The following is a 20,662-nucleotide window of genomic DNA, read 5'->3' on the forward strand; positions in this document are numbered from 1 at the left end:
AGTTATTTCTTAAACATTTGTCCCGAAGCTAGAGATATATTTGCCCGGGCCTTTTCAGACAATACAACTTTTGACTCATTCAGATGAGTCAACTTGAGTTGACTAAACAAGTTGGGACGCGTGAACACAAGTTGGACAGGATCATTAACCAATTTTTGCTGACTCAACGTTTTGACCCATCTAGTTGAGTCAAACGTTGTCGTCTGAAAAGGTGTTTACAAGACACGTGGCTTTAAAGTTACCCTTTGACCTGCCATGGAAAACGGACAAAATTGATAAAAGACACCTTTCCTTAAAGATGCGAGTCTCTCAACCATCTGACAACCTAAAATCCATGCACGCTATAAACCTGAGCCGGAAAGGTGAAAGGCATTTTCCCCTACACTGGCTGAGCTCTATTCTATGGCGTAGTAGATCCCTGTGAGTTTATCCCTTCGGATTCGCCCGCTGGCCAGCGGCTTAAGAGACCAAGAGAGAGAGAGGGAGAGAATGAGACGGAGAGAGTTAAGAGAGAGAGAGAAAGATACGAGCGGGAAAAGTGCGTGCGCGCTTAAAACCTCGCGGATCCTGGTGCTTGGGACTGAATCGCGAAACGCGCTGGCTCTCCTTGTGGCTGTGGCAAGGAACGGTGCCCAAACAGTCGCTGGATCCGTCTTGGTATTGAAAGAGGCGCGGTCCCAGGGAGAATTTCTCATCGATTAAGAGGGGCTTGCGGCCGCGGCCGCCGGGCGCTCTTTGTCGCGGCTGCCCGGCCAAAACTTTCCACGAGAAACGCGCTCGCGAAGCAACTAGTGTCCGCGAAACAATCCAACCCCCGTTAAATTAAAATAAAAACCCCAAGAAACCCAATGTAAAAGTAACGTAAATTACTTGAAAACGAATTAAAAAACACAGTTTGTATAACACGCGGGTCCGGAGACGGTTTCCGGACGCATGAACTTGCAAATAAAGGCAACGAGAAAAAGACGCAAGAAAAAAATTGGTTTCTGCATGGATGATGATAATATTAAACGTTATTGGAACGGAATGACGCGGTGTAGATTTGTCGGTAATTATACAACAACTTTGGGAAGAGTTTCGTCGCGTATTTCAAGTAATAGTGGAAGAAGATTCGATTGTTGCTGCTTGCGCCGCCGCTGTCATTAATTTGCAGCTTTAATCGCGCGCGCGGAATTAAAAAAAAAACCCTAAAAAATACGCTGCTGTAAAGTTATGAGAAAACGATCGGATTTTGGGAGCAATTATTGGTGGGCGATTGTACTGCTTGTTTTTCTAACGGCCCCCAAACTTTGGACAACTGGAGGAGTTGGAGGAGCTTACGGGTGAGTTAATGCGCTTCTGCTGTACCTAACCTATAAGCCCAAACTATGACCTCAAGTTTTCTAATGAGTTTGAGATATTCCATTTCAAAATTAGTTTCATAAACCAAATCGAGAAAATTTTCTGATACCATATCTAGACACTTTGAACTTCATTTGTTTTGACATATTGGTGAAAAATGTACGAAAGATTCGCTAGGATTTATTTAAATTGATCGAAAATGGGTTATGAGCTCAATTGAATTGAACTGAACTGAATTTCCCTCACAATTAGCCTTAACTTTATCAGCGTTTATACCGAAGTTTAATTGCGTGCAATAGCAGCGTGATAAATATGTAAACTGTTTCAAAGTAATAACTTCGGAGTGCATTGTTAAATAACCATTACACTTTGGGTTTCATAAACTATATTTACGCATTTAAATTAGATTACTTTTCCTGTTCCATTATAAAAGCCATTTAAATTTTATACTTTTGAAACAAAAAGTATCAAATTTGTGACCTCAATTTTATTTTTACGAAACAATACAATATATACTTTTGATAATATAAAAGTAAGATAATTTAAAATCCATTTTCCAAGCTAAGTTGATTTGATTATTGCCTAGATATCGTTATAAAACATGAATTTAAAAAAATATTTATTGAATATTGAAGGACCTTTAAGAAACTACATTTCTAATCGTTCACGGACATGAAGTCTATTCGTGGAATTATTTAATAAATTCATATCGTGAACTTTAACAAAGCTTAAAATAGAATCATTAAATGATAACTTACGGTAAATTTGATATTCTCTTTGATAATTTGAGAGAGGGGGAAAACGAGAAAGACGTCTTTATTATAAAATATTAAATATGTTTCATCTTAATTAGTATCAAGCCATAGGCACTGAAAACTCCGTTAGAAGCATTAATACAAGAGTTCCTTATCAAAATGTAGCGCTGCTGAATTATTAACTTAGTTCATTGCCCGCCACCAACTTCTCGGAACCTTAACCCTTCTCTTCCCCGGGTTTCCGCTAATGACAAGACGCTACGAAACTCTTTTGAAAAGCTTCGTTATGCTCTCGGAGATACTAATGGTTTTAAATTTAAAACGGCTCGAAAATACTATACGGGAGAAATATTTCATCAAATATTTAATTTTATATCGTTATACCATCCCTTAGTGAGATTAAACTTAGCCTTACTTTTTAATTAAAATTTGTTTCATTCTCTTTAAGTCCAGGCAAATGGCAAAAGAGAGAGCTCTTATTTTAAGTCAGTTAGAAATAATTTTAGGCTTACCATTGTCTATTGAACTTCAAAGGCATCTTAAATATAATAGGCCTAATTTTAAAGTTAAATCAAAACATGTTCATGCAGTAAAGCATCGTCCAGTTTTTGAAGAAATTCTATTCCTACGTGTCTGTCTGTCTATTGTTACACCCTAGGTTGGCTTGTTCGCAGTTTGCAAATCGGACCAAACGTGTGAAGTTGCCATTTCCGGACCGCCATCACGATTCCCATGAATTTCGAAAAGTGTATTTCACTATGTTAGTTATTCCAACATAGCCTTGGCAATTCGAAATATATTGAGCTTAACTTTACTTAACTAACCCAACGTGTTCCTGCTGTGAAGCCTCGTCCTTTTCTTAGGCTTAACAATAACCATTAAACCTTGGCAGTTCTGAATATATTAGACCTATACTGTACTAACCCAACATGTTCTTGCTGTGAAGCCTTGCCATTTTTTAGGCTTAACAATAGTCTATTAAGCTCTGCCAGTCCTGAATATATTAGGCCTACTTTTTAGGCTAAACCCAAACTTTAACAATTATTTTGCGTCAGTTTATCTGCTGAATTTTAATCTAAACAAGATCGTTTACATAAAATTCCTCTGGAATCATGTCATCATATGGGCGTACGTCGTTATTAAAAGGCAAAATACGTGTTAATATTATCTTCACGTAACAGACATTATTTAAAAATGAGTTAGGCTTAGCACAGTTTGGACCCATGAGCTTTTAATGGTGAAAAAAAGAGCGAAGTTTTTCTACAGTTGAGTCAAGCTCGCCCCCTTTTCTTTGGAAAATTTTACTTATACCAAAACGCGATAGCTATCATCATTATGTTTGGTGGGGGTATTTCGATTAAAAACCCGAGCTTGGGATGTGTCTACCTTTGTTTGCTTGACGATCCTTTAAAATGATACGAATAGGGATGTACTACAATAATTATCTGCGTCGGAATCGTCTCGCACGATTTTGACGATTTCCCGCCACTTCTTTAAAAGGGATAGTTTCAGAAAAATTAATCTTGGAATTAAACCTTTTTGTAACGAATTCCTTCGATTTCTACAGATTTTCTTTATAAATAATTTCCTCTACTGGTACTTTAGGGTTAAGATAGCTAATTAATACGTAATTTTTTAAATGAAATATTGATTGAAAAGCTGTCAAATGTTCGTTTAACTCTCCCTTTACTGATTTTCTTTGCCATGCGCGGATAGGGGTCGAAATATTATGAACTTTGGACGGAGGGTGTGATCATTTTTCCAGCCCCTTTAGGTTTACAGTAAAGAAAACTCCTCTTCAGCAGAGCCGGGGTGTAAAGCAAGCCACGTCATTTAGTTAAAAAAAATTCGGTCTGGAGCACATGTGCTTTACTTAACGGTATAGTTAAGCCTTGTCATACAGTCACGTTTTAAATTAGGTTTAAGCTTGTGAGGTCCAAGCGTAAATACTTTTGGAAATATTCTCTCGCTACTTGAGCGTAACTTCTCAAAGAAATTAAGTTAGAATCATTAAGAAATCTACGTGATTTTTATCAGACACGGTAAGCCTTTTTTGGTATTTAAATAATGTAGGCCTAAAGCTAAAAATATCTCGTTTGGGTGAATTTTATTTGAATGTTCTAAAGTCTAAATAACGTTAAGGTTGTTTTGATATTTGTATGTACTGGATAGCTAGCTCAAATTGCAACAAACTTTGAATTAGTTTAGTTATAATTAGAAAGTTTGGTAAGTTGACCACCACCAAAAGATGCTAGTGTCACGTGACAGGAAAGTTAAAATTCAAGGGGGTGTTCGCTATGTTAAGATGAAAGGGAAAATGCCTTTGAGCTTTGGACCTGTTTTGGAGTCGTGATTATCCCCTTTGGTTAAATCCGAGTCCTAGGTCTATTGGATTAATGCTCTAATCGTTGAGCGGGCATGCAGCTAGGGAGAGTTTGGCTTTGACACGAAACTAGAGAGCGTAGTAGGCCTTAAGGGAAAGAGGATCTCTGTCTTTACGTAGGCTTTTATCCGCCCGCGTGTTTCAACGTGGTACGTGACCGAGGCTTAATACGATCAACAATGTCATTAAAATGACACCCTGAAAAGAGTGAGTGAACAGAGAGAGAGAACGTCCAGGGCAGGTCGGAACAGTCCCGGAGTAGCTAAAATCGAGCTAGTAATCTTATAGAGCAACTTACATACTGCAGTGTGTGCGTGTCCTAGGGCTAGTAATTTCGCTAAGAGCAATTAAAGTTATTTGCCGTGCTGCCACTAATTAATGAAGAGTAAATAACAATAGGGCCCGATTCTATAATTACAGTATTCGTTTCAGTACCGTCTTCTTGAATAGGATATATCCTAAACTTTACTATAAGTTAGGGCAATGTTTTTACTGTTAAGCCATTTTCGGAAGTGGAAACCATGTTTTCGGAAGTTAGCAACGTAACGAATTAAATGAGTTCCGGGTTTTAGCGCGCATGGTTTTCTGCTTCGTCTGCTAGGATTATAATAGGCTTAGAGTGCATTTTAATAACGGAAATTTAGTTAACCATTACTGCAATTTGTAGGGAATACAAAATAGATTAAGATTTAAATTAATTTTAGTGAGGTTTTCGTCTGCTTAAATATGAGTAAGCCTTAATTGGCCTTCAGATTAACTTATAACGCAGCTGATTGGTGCAATATTTCTTGGCAATGAGTTAGCGTATAAGTAATACTTCAAGTTAGAAACAAATTACGTTATAACGGGACCTGATTTAACGATCTTGTTAAATTTGGGCCTAATGTCTTCAAATTTAATAACTTTAGAACGATTTTTTTAACCCTTAAAATGTTTTTTTGGAAAAAAATAAAAATGGTACCACATATATATATATATATAGATATAATATATATATAAGAAATTGAAAAATGACTCTAAATGTCTGCGCTCCAAATCCCTCGCTAAAACGATATTCCACCCATGGTGAATTCCGGTTAAGCAGCGTATTTTCAAACCAATTTATTTCCCCGCGACCGCACCATGAACCAAATCCACCTATTTCTAGTATTTTTTCTTATGCTCCAAAAAACGGCAAGGAAAAAAACAGGTCCAAACTTGTTTTAAGCCGAAGAGAAATATATTTTTTAACTTGTTGTATTAAAACCGCCCTTAAACATTTTATCCGTGGTTTTGAGGAGGGATAGACCATTTCGATTGGATACATGAGCGCAATTGTACATAACTTCAACTTAACTTCGCATGTATCTAAAAGGATGTTCTTTATAACGAGCGAATGACCCTTTCCATTAATCACGTGATATAGCTCAGCATTGTTTAAGCGCGTGTAATTTTAAGCTCAAGAAATATCAAAATTCAAACAAGGCTTAGGCCTAATGTAATTTTCAAATTTATTCGTTAAGCCATGGTAAAACGGTCAGTGCCTTGCAAAACCTCATTCCTGAAAAAAGTAGTTCCCGCGTTCTCGATGCTGACTGGACAATATTTTCACTGGCTTTACCTTCAGGGACAACTTGAACCGGTTCTCTCTCTTGTTGTTAAGGAAGGGTAAAGCGAAACCCTTGGGCTACAAATCAAAAATCCAGTTTGGCATTTTGTTATGCTTTTTGTCGTGTGCGTCCAGTTGTGTTCTTCTTGAAGCGTGGCGTTTGCTTCTGGGGGTAATATGCGAGCGCGGTTTTTCGTATAATGAACCCAATTTCCCGTCAGCGGCTGCTGAAAGCTATTTAAAGCCGCCTGCCTGCTGTCGTTGACAAAAAACCAAGATAAAGGACGGCTGCAACCATACGTTTACCAAAAAGGGCTACCCCGACCAAGCTTACGATAGTCTACCAATGCTCGAACCGCCAACGCAAGACGAATGGAGGTTTTACGCAATTCCGGTCCCTTCTCCTGTTTTTTTCATGCTGTACAAACTATACCCCTTGTATGGAAAAGAGCTATTACCCTGGCGTTATACTTCTTACTGCCTGCGCGTGAGTAGATCCATATGTAAAAGTACTTTCCCCCCTAAGTTGAAACTTTCCATGGGTCGAAACGACTCTAGCTCATCTAACGAAACCTAAACAGACTCTAAGATGGGACAATGACTTAGAAACTTCCAAAAGTATTTCACTTATGGCTAGGTTTTTAGACTTTACTCTGAATAGTGTCTTTGTAATATGACTTGTTTTGTAATTACGTTTTGTTGTCTGTTGAGGTACGAATTGATGGATTTAGTCCTTAGATTAATTTGCGGAAATAGAATGACAATTTTGAGGGATTATCGAAAAGTCGCCCTTTATTGTATCCCAGAGTTCCATGCAACAGCGGATTAATGTTTCTGTTAATTCGAATATTAGAGAAAAAGTTATAAAGCTATTTCATCCATCTTGTTTTCCTCACCTATGCGCAGTTTTCAAAATATTTTTTGCTACAGTCTTATTGCCACCCCTGCAGCTCTTCCCGAGCCGTTAAGGTATGGCCTCTAGGGATCGAAATGACTTGCTTATAGTTCTCTTGAATAGTCAAATACGTAACGTTAACACGCGCTACAGCCTTTCAGCGGCTCTCACCTTCTAGAGAAGTTGATGGCCAACCCAAAACGGCCGGAGACCCTCTGCATGTGAATATTTTTCTACCTTTTTTGTTCTTTTTCAGTTTTCAGCTAGATCTTTTTTATCTGAAACCCCCTTTTTTTGGGCAACATTTTAAGGTACGTTATCGCTTAGTAGGACCTCTTTTAACTTGAGCTGGGACCTCGAACCTAATGGCTTCCCAGAAAAGGGGTAAAACTATAGGGCCTTACAGAAATGTCTCTCTCTCCCTCTCTCTTCAAACGATCCAGCTTAGAACTCGCTAAGGTGCTTAAGGAGTTGAGCTTAACTTAATGGCAACTTTGCGTTTGAAACTATATGTATACAAATGTAGCGATTTTTTTTGTATAAATTTTTTAGTTAAGGACTACGTACTCTTGAAATGGTATATGAGAAGTTTTTCTTGTTGATTGGTGTTAAGAATTTTTGCCTATTTTAAAGTCATTATTGCAATGGGTGCAGTTGGCGATAAGGTTTCGTAAAATAGTCTATTCAGGTGATTAGAAACTTGGAGGCTTAAAGAAGGAATCGTTGAGTCTAGAGTTTTAAACGATTTGAAATTGAGATGACCCAGGTTTAGACTGAATTTCCTTATTGTTGAAATTGAGATGACCCAGGTTTAGGGTGAATCTCCGAATTGTTGAATTTGAGATGGCCAAGGCTTAGGATGAATCTCCTTATTGTTGAATTTGAGATGGCCAAGTCTTAGGATGAATCTCCGTATTATTGAATTTGAGATGACCAAGTCTTATCGTGAATCTTCATATTGTTGAAGGAAGATGGCAAATACCACGTGATTCAGGGATTGCCTTTAGGTACTACTAAATCTCTAAGAAGTCTATTTCCAGTGTTAATAAATACTTGGGATCACAATTAACAATCATAAATTAGAAATGTCTTTAAAAAATAAAATTCATTTATTCATCAGTCAGTTACAAAAAAGAAAAAACAATATCCGTCCACCCACAATTTTGTACATAAAAGTTGCTAACAAAATTGTAGGTACAATTTTAATCCAGAGTGTTACAAATTGTAAAACCAAATAGGGGGAGTTAATTCTACCGCAGAATGAAATTAAAAAGGAGGGAGGAGGGGGGTGGTTGGTTGTAGATTAAAAGTATTCGGTATTAATTAAGAAGATACCGTGCTGGTCCAACCCTTACGCGCAACAGAAATGTATCAAATTGAAGTTGTTAATTTTAATTTAATATTTTAAAATTAATATATATATGAAATATTTTTAAACTATATAAGATTTGATATGTAGAAATGGTTTTTGGATGAGAGAGAGGAAGAGAGGGGGTTTTTTAATTTCTAAACAATTTTCTGATAAGAAATTTTTTAATAAATTAAACATCGCTGGGCTGCATGGCAGTTATAGTATTTAAGTACTTTCTGTTAATACACTTCCTAGTGCATAACTGAACCAAGCTTTTAATTAAGAGCTGAAGAGAGATTTGGGAGTCGTTGCGAACCCACACTACCGTTTCATTTATCAAGAAAGAACGCTACACACACATCGGGATTGCGAGCTTGAGGAGGTTCTGCTGTAGAGACATGTAAGGGGGTCGTACGACTAAGACACGATTGATTAATTAATGCTTATATCCGGGGCTTACAAAAGTAATTGTCCTCGTGACGACGATGGCCCCCTATACCTCACCCATACCACCCCACCGACCTAATTTTCTTAATTGACAAATTTCGCATTCTGATGTTTTATAAATAGAATAATTAACTATATAGGTATGATGTACTTGTGATATTCTTTTTCTTGCGGTTCAGGAATTTATTTCTATCAAAAACAAGTATTTATATTTGTTAAGGTAGAATTCGTCATAAAAAATGGTTAGTTTTGCTCCTCCCATAAAATCCTCCTATAGATACTTTGAATGAAAATGGGTACGCAATGATTCCAAGTGGCTCTATGTATTCCTGCGAGTTTTGTCCTAAAACTATTATACCACGAGGTTCACTTAATACTTAAATATAATTTGTAAATCTAATTTTATTTACCTGTCATAAATCACTAAGTCCAATATACTTGAACCAATTTAACATTGATTTTTTTTATTATTATTATTTTCTAGTTCAAAATTAACCTGATTGTAATGCGTAATTATAACTTTGAACATACATAATTTAACACATTTCTCGTGACACCTTTCTCTCTCTCTCTCTAACTTATTCGGTATATTAATTCTTATAAATCATTTAGAGCTAAACATAGGAGTGTATTTAATTAATTAATGAATAAGCTAAGTATAGCGGAAGGTTGCTTGCGGAGAAACTTTTCATTCCTGATTAGTAAGGAGAAATTATCTATACATTGTACCAAGGGGTGGAAAAATAGGTTCTGTTCGGCTTTACAATTGGGAACAAGGTGTGTGTGTGTGTGTGTGTGTGGCCCTCGAGGCACGTATCATTCCAACGCCATTCTTTGTCCCTCTTTTTCTCCTCCTGCTTGGCAGATGCCTTTGGAATTTTTCTTCTTTTTTGTTTCAGTTTAATTGAGAGGTTGGACAGTTTACGCTCCTTTTGAAATTTCTTTCTTAGCTCGTGTTTTTTTTTCTATCTCTTCTCACAACCAGTGCATGGAAAATAATTTAATAAGTGGAGATCGAGAAAGTTTCAATTGAAGTTTTGTATACTGTAGTTCTATGCTTAGGTAGTTTTTGGGTTTTATCGGCTGCCATCTTGTTAAATGGCTGCCTGGAAGGTTACTTAAACGTCTTCCTGTTGCAATGATTGTATTAAATTCAACCGATTTTATGTATCGAAATTTTTTATATTAGTGCATAATGTAGTATTGCAGAGATAGTTGTTTAGCTTTTGGGGGTTTTCAACGGACATCTTGGTAAATGGCTGCCTGGAAAGTTACTTAAATTTTACTGACGCAATAATTGTAGTAAATTTCCAATGATTTTGCATATTAATGAATAAAGAAGTATTGCAGATATATTTGTATTTAAGTGCTTAGTTTTTGGGTTTTATCAACTTGCATCTAGATAAAGAAACTAAAGCTTCACGTCGCTATGATTCTAGTGAATTTGAACCGTTTTGTAGGCCTTTTTTAGACAATAATACAAGCTCTTATTTTGTATTAAATGAAAAGTTCAACTCGCATTCTACGCGTTAAGTTACTGACCTCACGAGTTAAAGTAAAACCCACCTCAGCGATCTGGCATACTCGGTATACATGGTTTGGTGGTGTTATTGTAGAAACACGCGGCGCTTCTCTTTGCGCTAATCAATACTTTAGTTTTTCTCGTGTACAGCTCGGCGGTTAAACGTAGTGGGGCATATATTACGCGCTAGCAAACACCGCGAGCACTTTTAAATCACTAGAAAAGAACAAAGGTATATACCTATATTTTGCCCCCAACAACCAGCCAGCTAGGGCCCGTTACGGGTGAAGAATTCCTTTTTGCAAGGGGGGGGGGTTCCCCGTGACTCGCTCCATGGAGCCATGCTAAAGTTTATACTAAAACGTTTCAAGCACACTATACATATAACCTTAGCCTTAAGGAACAAGGCAAAGATAATCGTATACAACTTGGGTCTTAAATATGTATCTCTTTAAGATAGTTTTAATTTTAGTCATGGACTGTATAATTACAGAGGGACGAACAGTACTTTCATTTACTTCGCCCTCACCCGCCTAACTTTTAAATAGTGACCTTGATATACCAGAAAATTGCGTATCTACGTCCCCCCTAGCCTAGTTTTAAACAGAGAGCTCTGTTAGAATGTCTTTGGTGTATTTTAATCTTAAAGATCGCCTTGCTCGTGCACTGCATTCCTAGCGTTGTTTCTTTTTTATGTATACAAAAGAGGACAATCCCGTCCCCTGTTTTCCAGTTTATATTTATAAGATCCATGATTAAAAATTCATTGAGATTACTTAGGAAGTTTGGGTTTATGCAAAAATTTGAATAATTTCAAATAAAATTTTAATTTTCTTTCTCTTGTTTTTTTTTCTCTTTTAATATTAACAGAGAAGAAAAAGTGAACATCAGTAAAATCTTGAACAGTTTCTTCGAGCAAGGTTACGATAAACGAATCAGACCAAACTACGGAGGTGAGTGTGAATTTTGTGCGTGAAATTTTCTTTCACTGCTGTACGTCTGTCACGTCTTGTATCTAATGAATTCAATCTTAAAAGGAGTTGAAATTAATATTGAAGATTTATCTTCTATCTCCTTTCTAAGACTGAATTCTACTATAAAACTGGTGTGAATTCCCCATCTACACTGATTATACTAAGAATTCCCTTAAGCCTTGGTGTATAGAAATATCTCATTCATTAATAGAACTTTTCTCTCTTGTTTAATTTCGAATAGTTATTTTAATACTCAAGTTTGGAAAGTAAATACAAGGCTTACGTTGTTTATTTAGCTTATGGAAACCTTTGAAAGTTTGATTACACTCTTATTTCGACTCGTTATTAATTTCGAGGTAGGTTCCAGTGCATTAGGCTTAGCTTTAATTTTTTTCGTGTCTATTTTTACCATATAGAAACCTTATTAATGATTTATTACGTACGAATTTGCTTTCGAGGTTTAATTATTTGCTGGATTTTTTTTCTCGGCGTTTGCAACAAATTTTTGGACTCTAGTATTAAGAATTCATAGTCTTTAAGTATTCATGAAGTATTGAAGGTTATTTGCGCATTTACAACAGTGAGAAATAATTTATATAATGAACTGTATGGAGAAAAAGCGTTTTACGTAGTATCTTAAGGCCGAGTTTGAAGGTTAAAGGTCATAAGTTTAAGTTAATTTATAAAAGGTGGGTAGATGTTTAAATGAATTCGAGATATTTGAAGAGAAAAAATAATGAAATTAAGAAATTTTTAAATATAATTAGGCTTAAGTTTCTTTTAGGGCGTTGCATAATAATTATGACGTTCGTTAAGACCTTCTGAACTTTAATTATTTGTAGGCCTAAAAGAATTTCCAAATGGAATCTTTAATTATTCAGAACTTGTTATGTTGCTCTAAACCGTTATTAAAAATGTTGTCTCAAAACCAATCCCCCAAAGAAAGGCAGGTGAATTTTATAATTAGTCATTTCGAACTGATTTAATCCCTATTTTTAATATGGTTAAATATTTTATCGACTTGAGGGGGGGGGGAATGAAAAATAACTTTTATATCAGACTTAAACTTACGTTAGAATCTGAAAGTTAGGCTTAAGAAAAGTGTGTAAAATACTCCAAAAATCCAGACCCTCCCATCTTATATTTTCAAGTAGAAAACTCTATTTTAAAGGCAATTTCGAGGTAGAAATAGCGTGCTTCTGTTTTTGGTGGTGCGAGTTTTTTGAAACTTTCCAGACAGTAGCGGGTGAGAGGAGATCTCGGATTATTTAGCTGCTTCAACTCTCTCAAATTTTCTAGCTCTGTGTAGTTAGTAGGGTTTCTAAATCTTAGAACTTTATAATCTATTTGTGGTTTACTACATCTACCTGGCTTCTGTATTACGAGATATCACCTTTGACCTTTTCTTAAAAAAAGCAAAATGGCTCGTGATTAAGTTTTGGCGCGAGCAGGTTTCTTTTTTGAAACAGTTTGAATATTAGGCTTAACGTTAAGCCTAACTTAAAGTTTGTTTGAGCAGACAAACCTTTGAAACTGCTTGCACAATTGATAACTACTGATGAACCAAGGCTTAAATTAATAATTTAACACAATTAGTAGATCTGTAGTTTAGTAAAACGCTTTTCTCCGTCCTTATTTTGGAAATTTCTCGATAGAATTTTGCAATTGTTGCATTGAACTTTTCCGCGCAGTCTGAAGCCTTTTATTTTGAATAAATATATTCTATTTTCTATTCAATTCATTGGGGAAGTCTTAAAATGGTTTTGTCTTGACGTCAGAATGGCTTAAGGCCGAGGGTTAGCTTTTTTAGCTTTACAAGACAGAATTGAGGTTGAAAACATTGATTTCTTCGAAATGCAACAATTGTTTCAGTCCGGTTTAGGTAAAAGGAATGCGAAGTAGATTTTGCAAGATTCTGGGACCGTGTTTTTATTTTAAATAATGGTCTGTAAACCCTTTGAAAAATGTTATATGAAAAATAACCGTGTTATACTCTCTTTAAATGTACGATTATGTACTTTACGTTCATCTCTTGGTCTTTTGGGTCCAATATCGAGGAGTAGGGGTCTTTTGGGGCCAATTCAAAGGGGTAGAGTTTTTTTGTGCCAAGGCTTAGGGTTTTAAATGAAAGAGTAATAGATTCTATCAATCCCAAAGGTATCGTAATTGTTTCACGGTTTGAAGGTTCTTTTTTTTCTTTTTGTAATAACGTTTCTTTTCTTTTCTGGTTTATCTAAAACTGAAAGTCATTAGTTTTTATCGAGCAGACAGAATAATCAACCTGCATGCGGTTGGTTTTGGGGGTAAAAGGTGATAATGGCCTTAATGATGTTTCTCAACTATGACTTGGGATGTTTCGTTAATTCTTTGTTTTAATTAAAGACATTTTAAACGTCTGACATAGCTCAAGTTAATAAGAACCAGCCTTATTCCGAGATAGGTCAAAGTTCAACCTGTTTAGGGAAGTGTAATTCAATTCTGGCGTTTAATTTTTACTCGTAGCTCAGAAGTAATAGTTTTAAATATAAACAAAAATATTCACTTAAATAACATTGAAGTTAAAAATCAAAATAGTCCAAAATTCATTTTCCAAAATTCTACTAAGCAACAAATGCGTTTGATTGTTAAATACGTAACCTACATTGTGAACTGCGCTTCATTTTAGGGCGTGTCTTCTATACCTAGTTATTATTTTAGTACCAAGTATATGCGAATAATGTTTAATAGTAATTTGACCTTTTGACCTTTATGGGTATAATCCCAAAAATCTATTGCGTGTATTGTCTCTATAAATTTACTTGTAATATCGCACACCTATTCTTGCAATTTTTCTTAGAAAAGATTTAATTACTCGTAATTGACTAATAACTTGAATTTTCTCATTCTCAGGTGATCCGGTGGAAGTTGGCGTGACGATGTACATCTTAAGTATAAGTTCCGTATCCGAAGTACAAATGGTGAGTAGTACACCCTTGTAATTGACGTACTAAGTTTACTTTGCGTGACAAACGGGAGTTTACTTAATATGTACTCGAACACCGGTGTATTGCGGGTCAACACTTCTACAGGCGCTCGTAGGATTAGCATTAGGGAATGTGCCCCTATATGTTTGTTTCCCAAAACAAATTTTAATTTTTCTTATAAGCTAATGCGTCAAGGATTGTTAGTTAATTTAATTACTTGAGGACTGATTCTTTTATCCCCAATTTTTATGTATAGTTAGGAAGACTATAAGTGTGGCTATGACATATTCAAAGGTTTACCCTTTTATCTCTTATAGAATCAGAGTTAAAAGTACTTTAGGTTAATTTAAACGAGTTTATTTATTGAATTAACTTGTTTAATTGATAATGCTCGACTTTATGGCTGTAATATTATTCCAGTTGCTCAGTATCGATTCGATAAAACTGAAGAATCGATTATTTTTATCGGACCAAAATACGAAAAACAATTTACCGTTCGTGAAAATTAAATTTCTACACGCGTTCCGTAAATGTTTTTCCGTGTCCAGAAAGAATCGAACTAAATTAAATGATGAGATGGTTAAGGGTATGTATATTCTCTTTACTTTCTAATGCCACATCACATTAATCGATGCTTCACGTGTAAACCTTTTCCATCTCATCTAATATGTATATGTATAAGCGCCGCGTGGAGTTATACGAAGGGAAAGTTCAAGTTAAAGGAAACGACAAATTTATTGCGTTCATCTCGCGTGCTGTTTGAAATATTTTGTTCTTTCGTATTGGTTTTGGGGAAGAACTTGGGGCTCGCAGCACTTATTTGTATAATTCCCCAGAGTTTCCAAAATTCAGCGTAGGTGGTGGTGGTGGTGGTGGTGGCGCTCGCTTTGCGATGGGTGTGTTTGAGTGAAACGCCATTGGCTTACGCGTAATTCTTCTATACGTGTTTCGAATAAATTCTTGACTTATTGATTACCATTGATTTTTTTTTTTTCCTTTTTTTTGTTTCGTGTTGTACTCTTTACAAAGAAAAAAAATAAGATATATATAAAGACATAAGAGAAATACACGAAACTAAAAATCGAAGTGGCCCCTGACTCGGGTTACAGTATGTTAAAGCCTTCGTGGTACTATAACTTTAACTTGAAGTTCAAGGAATATCAAAGAAATCTGAGAACGTCCTCCTACCTTCTACCCCAACCCCGAAATTGTTGAAAGATTAATTCCAGTTGTTTTGAACTTTATCTTTGATAGAAACTTTGGCTTTAACTATCGATTTCTATTAGTTATGTACAGATATCGAATTTCTATTTCTTATTAAACCTTAGTGGTTTCTGATTAACGTGAAAAAGTACGGGAAATCTAAGCCTTGGCACATTTAATTCAGTTTAGGCTATACAGAGAGCATGAATGGTGACATTTTTTTAAAAGTAGGCTTAGGAAAGTGAATTAAGAGGTGAATTTGAAAAAAAGGCTTGGCAAAATTCGTATGGTTAAGGTTTATATGGCGACACTTAAAAGATAAGCTTATTTCAAATTGGTCTTATATGAAAGGTAGGCTTAGCAAATTGATGCTGTTAAGAATTATGGTGATATGTAAAATACTTAAGGTAGATTTAGGTGCCTTCAATATGTAAGGCTTAGTAAATGGATTCAAAAATAGCCTTAGAAATTTAAAGAACTCTTTCTAATGATGGATTTGTTTGCGACTTGAATGGTTTTCGATATTAACATAATACTAACATCTCAAAAATGATCACTATAATTATATAAATGACTCAATAATGGTCCCATTTCAACCACCTCCTAAACGATTCTGTGAACTTTATAGAAATCAAGATTGAAATTTCCCAGCCCCTTCCATTAAAGAAGTTTGCTTTGCACCTTTTTAAACATTTATGAGAATTATCTCTCATCTTTCCCAGCCTTTGCGTGCCATAGAAGAACAAGAAGAAGCGACATACGTCGTATATCGTTTCCTATATATAAAAATGAATAAATCGTTTAGCATTATTATCGGGAGTTACGTTTTTGGAACGGCCCCAACGCGAACGGCTGCCTGCGTGGGACTCTATTAATTTTGCATTAACTCCCCGCCGCACCTCCCTCCCATAATCCTATAAAGAATAAAGATAGCGACGCCTGCCGGACCAATAAGAACAAAAAGCTAGGGCATGCATTAGTCTAAATCTCATACACGATACTCGTGGCATGGACCTTCTAAACACTATTATAAGGGACTGGGAAATTTTGGCGCCAGTTTTGTCGACACAAAAAAGGCGCGCTCGGGGTCCTCACGTGGGACGGTGGGAAGGCATCTTTAGGATTCTCTCTGCATACCTTTTAAACAAGTGGCTAAAATCTCCTTTCTTTTTAGGTTAGAAATAAACTAAACTAACAACATTGTTTAACAGTATTTTTTAAAAGGTGGCAATAAACAAGCTAATTACCAATAATTTGGAAAAGGTAGGGGTTAAAACATATCTAATTTAGTAAAATTATAAGGGGGAAATTTATACAGTTGATGAAACTTGATAATAACAAAAACGTGCGCACATTTAGTCGCTCATGTTTTCAAAATTTAAAGGGGTTTTCTGGTTCTGTTTATAATTAGAGTGTCCATGATTCTAGATTTCTAGTTCTATAAAGGGATGGTGAAACACAGTGGTTCTTAACTCTTTGAAGGCAACCTTACACTGCATGACGGTGTTTAATTTTCTCTTTTTCTCTATTTGAGTAAGGAGAGTCAAATATAACGAAACGGTTGCGATGCAAGCAATATTAAGTTACCGCATGCAATTTTAAATGGCGAAGGCTATGTATTCCCCCATCGATCCTGCAAGATTATAAATCTTAATGTTCTTTCTCCCGCTCTGTGTATATGCCATATTTACCCGCAGAATCCATTTTGATTATCAGCATTTTGTCACGTATCGCCCTCTAGTACCTAACCACAACCCCTTTCGTTCCCATCTTCCCCCTCCCCCGCGTTGCTTTCAGTGTTTATTTCTGGATGGGGTATACGGTATACCACCACCACCACTTACGTAATGGCTAGTGTAGTATATACACTTCACCCCCTTTTCCTTTGATAGACCATTTCATTTGAAATCCGAAAGAACCTTCAGTATTAAGTTTTAAACTTAAAAATAGGGCAAGGTTAGGATGCCAAATAGTATAACGTAAGTTTAATTTTATTTAAGAGTTAAATTGGGTTTCTAATAATTTAAATATGCAGTATTTTTACGTGAAAATATACAGTATAACTTTTGTTGAGAGTGCAGTTTTGGAAGGGTTGCAACTTCATGTAGAAAACCTGTTAATTCTGCTCTACCCAAGATTGAAACTCGCAAAAAGCTAGCCTGGGTTGCGACTGAAAACAATTCGTAACTTTCTTAATTCTAGTCCGATTTTGACGTTATTGGTCTTAATTTGTAGCTTATATTAAGCTCTATGCCATAAGCGTACTTGCTAAATTTAATTATCCGAATTCTTCCAGTCTAACCTTATTGAAGTTGGGCCTAATCTCGCACCAACTCTTTCCATCGGAGAGGTCTATCTATTTGCTCCTCTTCCCTCCCTTTCTGTCTAGTTAAGGGCAATATTATGGGCATTTCGATGCTAGTATAGGCAGGTGCTTTGTAGCAGCCTACGGCAGCTGGTGGCGGGAAGGCAAGCACCCCGGTAATAAGGAGCCTTAATCGAGATCTTCGTTATACCGGATAGATTTTTCCTGAATGCCTGGCCGAACTAGAACTGAAAGAACCGCATGCACTGCCATAAAAGTCGCGTTTCACCATAACCGCTACTTAAAGGGGGGTGGGAGATCATTTTTGATTTTTCTTTTTTTTTTATCTTTCTTGCTTCTTGGCAATGTGCAATCAAGAATTATTCCCGCCTTTTTATTTTTTCGAGGCGGATCTAACCGGAATGAGAGTTTCCTTAAGGTTTTCACCGTTTTTAGATCGGGGGGTGTGGTTTTTCCCAAACTACCAAACCACACGAAATACACGTAATGTTTTAATAATATATATATTATTTTCTTACCTTTTTTCTCTCTTACCTTTTCGAAGCTATTTTGGCCCACCCGCGAATTTCTTTAGCTTGCGATGTTATGTTTTGGTTCGAACTTTAAGAGATATTTCAGTTTTAGATGAAGGACATAAATTGAAGTAATTTACTGAGTATTAAAGATATGGAAACATTTTGGCGCGAAAGTTGGGATATCTCGTGCAAAATCTCACGTGCCAATTAAGCGCTTTTCTATTTTAAAACTTTCATTTTAGGCTTAACTCGTACAGGTTCTTGTGAAATTTAGGCTTAACTCGTGCTTTTCAAACTAGGCTTAATTCTTATAGGATCTCGTGAAATTTAGGCTTAAGGAAATTAAAGTGCAAAATGCGGTACACGTTTTTCGTTAAGTTTCTTAAACTCCTTATTTTAAATGGATACATTTATGGATAGGCATTTCCCCAATGAGTTTAACTCGACTACATTTAATTACACAAAGTTTTAAAGTCTAAGCTCGAAATTACCTATAGTGAGTCTCAATAGACTATATTGTTTTCGGTAGAGGAAGTTGCTGGCAACGTTATATTTACCTCTCTTTGAATCCTAAATAGGAAATATCCTATAATAAACAATGGGGGAGACTGTTATAGCCTTAACCTCTAAATATTTAAAGGACCTTTCCGCGTTAATTTTGAAAAGGTTAAAAGGTACTCCATTCAAATCTATTGATTATAAGTAACCGGTACAGTTCCAGTTCCGTGTATATCCTTTTAAAGGATTATTGGTACGGATTTTGGACCTTTAAAAGACAGAGCCCCTGTAGTCATTCTCCTCCTACTCAGCGCGCGACTCTCGAAGCAAGCTCTTTGCCCCTTGTTGACCTAGGGGAAATTTTGGGAGCACAGTACCTCTAATTCATAAAAGATATAAATTTGTGTGCCATTGTCCAGGGGATTATGTCCTACCCCCTTCTCGTTCCCTATACTCGTATACTTGAAACGGAAAGCGATAAGAGAGTTGTGCATCCTCCAAATTTTCTGTTGTCTGACAAAACAAAGATGCAACATAAGCCTGTAAATGTATGCTTAATTGAGCCAATCGTTCGTTCAAAGTTCAGCGCTATTTGGAAGTTTCTCACTTTTGTCCTATTTTCTCCAATCCACTGTAGTGTAAAATCAAGAATGATTAAGTGTATAAATGGAACTAAATGAAGAATAATTAAGAATATGGGCATAAGATGGCAAACTGACCTCTTGTGTTTATAGTGTGATAGTTAAGTTTAAATTAGGCTTAGATCGGGTTTTTGGTTTGCTTCAATCAGGGGTCAGGTTGCCTTCTTATAGCGAAGAATAATGTTAAAGTAAGTTAAATTTCTTGAATTAAAAACAGAGATATGACTTTCGAAATTTAACTTTGGTGATTTATTGGTTAATTCGTTTCGAACCATGGCATCCGCATAACTTATACATATCAGACATACTGTTGAGAAAATTTATATTTACCTTTTAAAGATTATATCTAGACTATAGCGTCTTGAACATTCTCTCTCTCTCTCTCTCTGTCTCTCTCTCTCTGTCTCTCTTTCTCTCTCTAAAATAAAAGCACTTCCGCGTAAATTTAAAGCTTATTTCTAATAAACGGCAAGACTAGAGAAATTCCGAATTTGGAATGGAAACCACGATTCTGTCATCATTATCAAAACTTTAATAAAAGATCTTCGAGTTACCATATTATTGCACTGGGCATCTAAAATTTAAGGCTCCGATCCTTGCTTTAAGCTATAAGGCTTAAGGCTTAACAACGTGCGTATGATTCTGTCCTTTTCTCTCTCTCTCTCTCTCTCTCTCTCTCTCTCTCTCTCTCTCTCTCTCTCTCTCTCTCTCTCTCTCTCTCTCTCTCTCTCTCTCTCAGGGTAAACTTAATCATCCGCGAAGAACGCTTCTAGACTATCTAAATTCAAAGTTAAACGAAGCGGAAAATCTAGTAATGATAATAGACTTAAAGCGTTATTAAAAGCCTTTACAAGAGATCTCCTTCCTTCTCTTCCTCGCTAGCGCGTTGCATCGCGTTTGGGTTCGTCTCTCTTTTGCTCATTCCATGCTAGAATACCATTTTTCCCCAAATAAAACTGAATGTACCGGACACCGGGATAATATCGGTACTGGATTAACACGAAGTTCTGATAAGGAAGTATCTTGGGTTTATGGGGAAGTTGGCTCAAATTGGTCAGAGAAATGTTAAACAAAATATCAGTCGCAACCCTGTATTATAAACGTCTGTTTTATCTACTTTTGATATACCGGGACACCCGGATAATAGTAACAAAAGAAAGAAAACCTCTTCTACAAAAGTATGAGCGACTCGTTTTAGGCGGGAAAATTGTTGTGTATGTCCCCATATCAGCGAGACTTCACCCTTTCCTTCTAAACGTC

General features: G+C 36.1%; 1 protein-coding gene across 5 annotated transcripts in view; it reads left to right on the plus strand.

Annotated features, from left to right (window-relative positions):
- Window positions 1–881: 881 nt before the first annotated feature.
- The window catches only part of LOC149690650 (gamma-aminobutyric acid receptor subunit beta-like), a 77,675-nt gene continuing 57,894 nt past the window's right edge, over window positions 882–20,662 (plus strand). For 4 of the 5 annotated variants that reach the window (XM_089870221.1, XM_089870220.1, XM_089870218.1 and 1 more), the window contains exons 1-3: window positions 882–1,322; window positions 11,153–11,235; window positions 14,146–14,213. In XM_089870221.1, coding sequence (XP_089726347.1) covers window positions 1,213–1,322; window positions 11,153–11,235; window positions 14,146–14,213 — 261 coding nt within the window. In that variant the 5' untranslated portion in view covers window positions 882–1,212. Of the gene's footprint in view, window positions 1,323–3,953; window positions 4,139–11,152; window positions 11,236–14,145; window positions 14,214–20,662 lie in introns of those variants that run through there. The other variant, XM_089870222.1, reaches the window with a different exon arrangement.

Source organism: Phalangium opilio, unplaced genomic scaffold (genome assembly GCF_054372755.1).
Source record: "Phalangium opilio isolate 3A_F unplaced genomic scaffold, DU_Popi_V2 ptg000031l_1, whole genome shotgun sequence".
NCBI classification, from domain to species: domain Eukaryota; kingdom Metazoa; phylum Arthropoda; class Arachnida; order Opiliones; family Phalangiidae; genus Phalangium; species Phalangium opilio.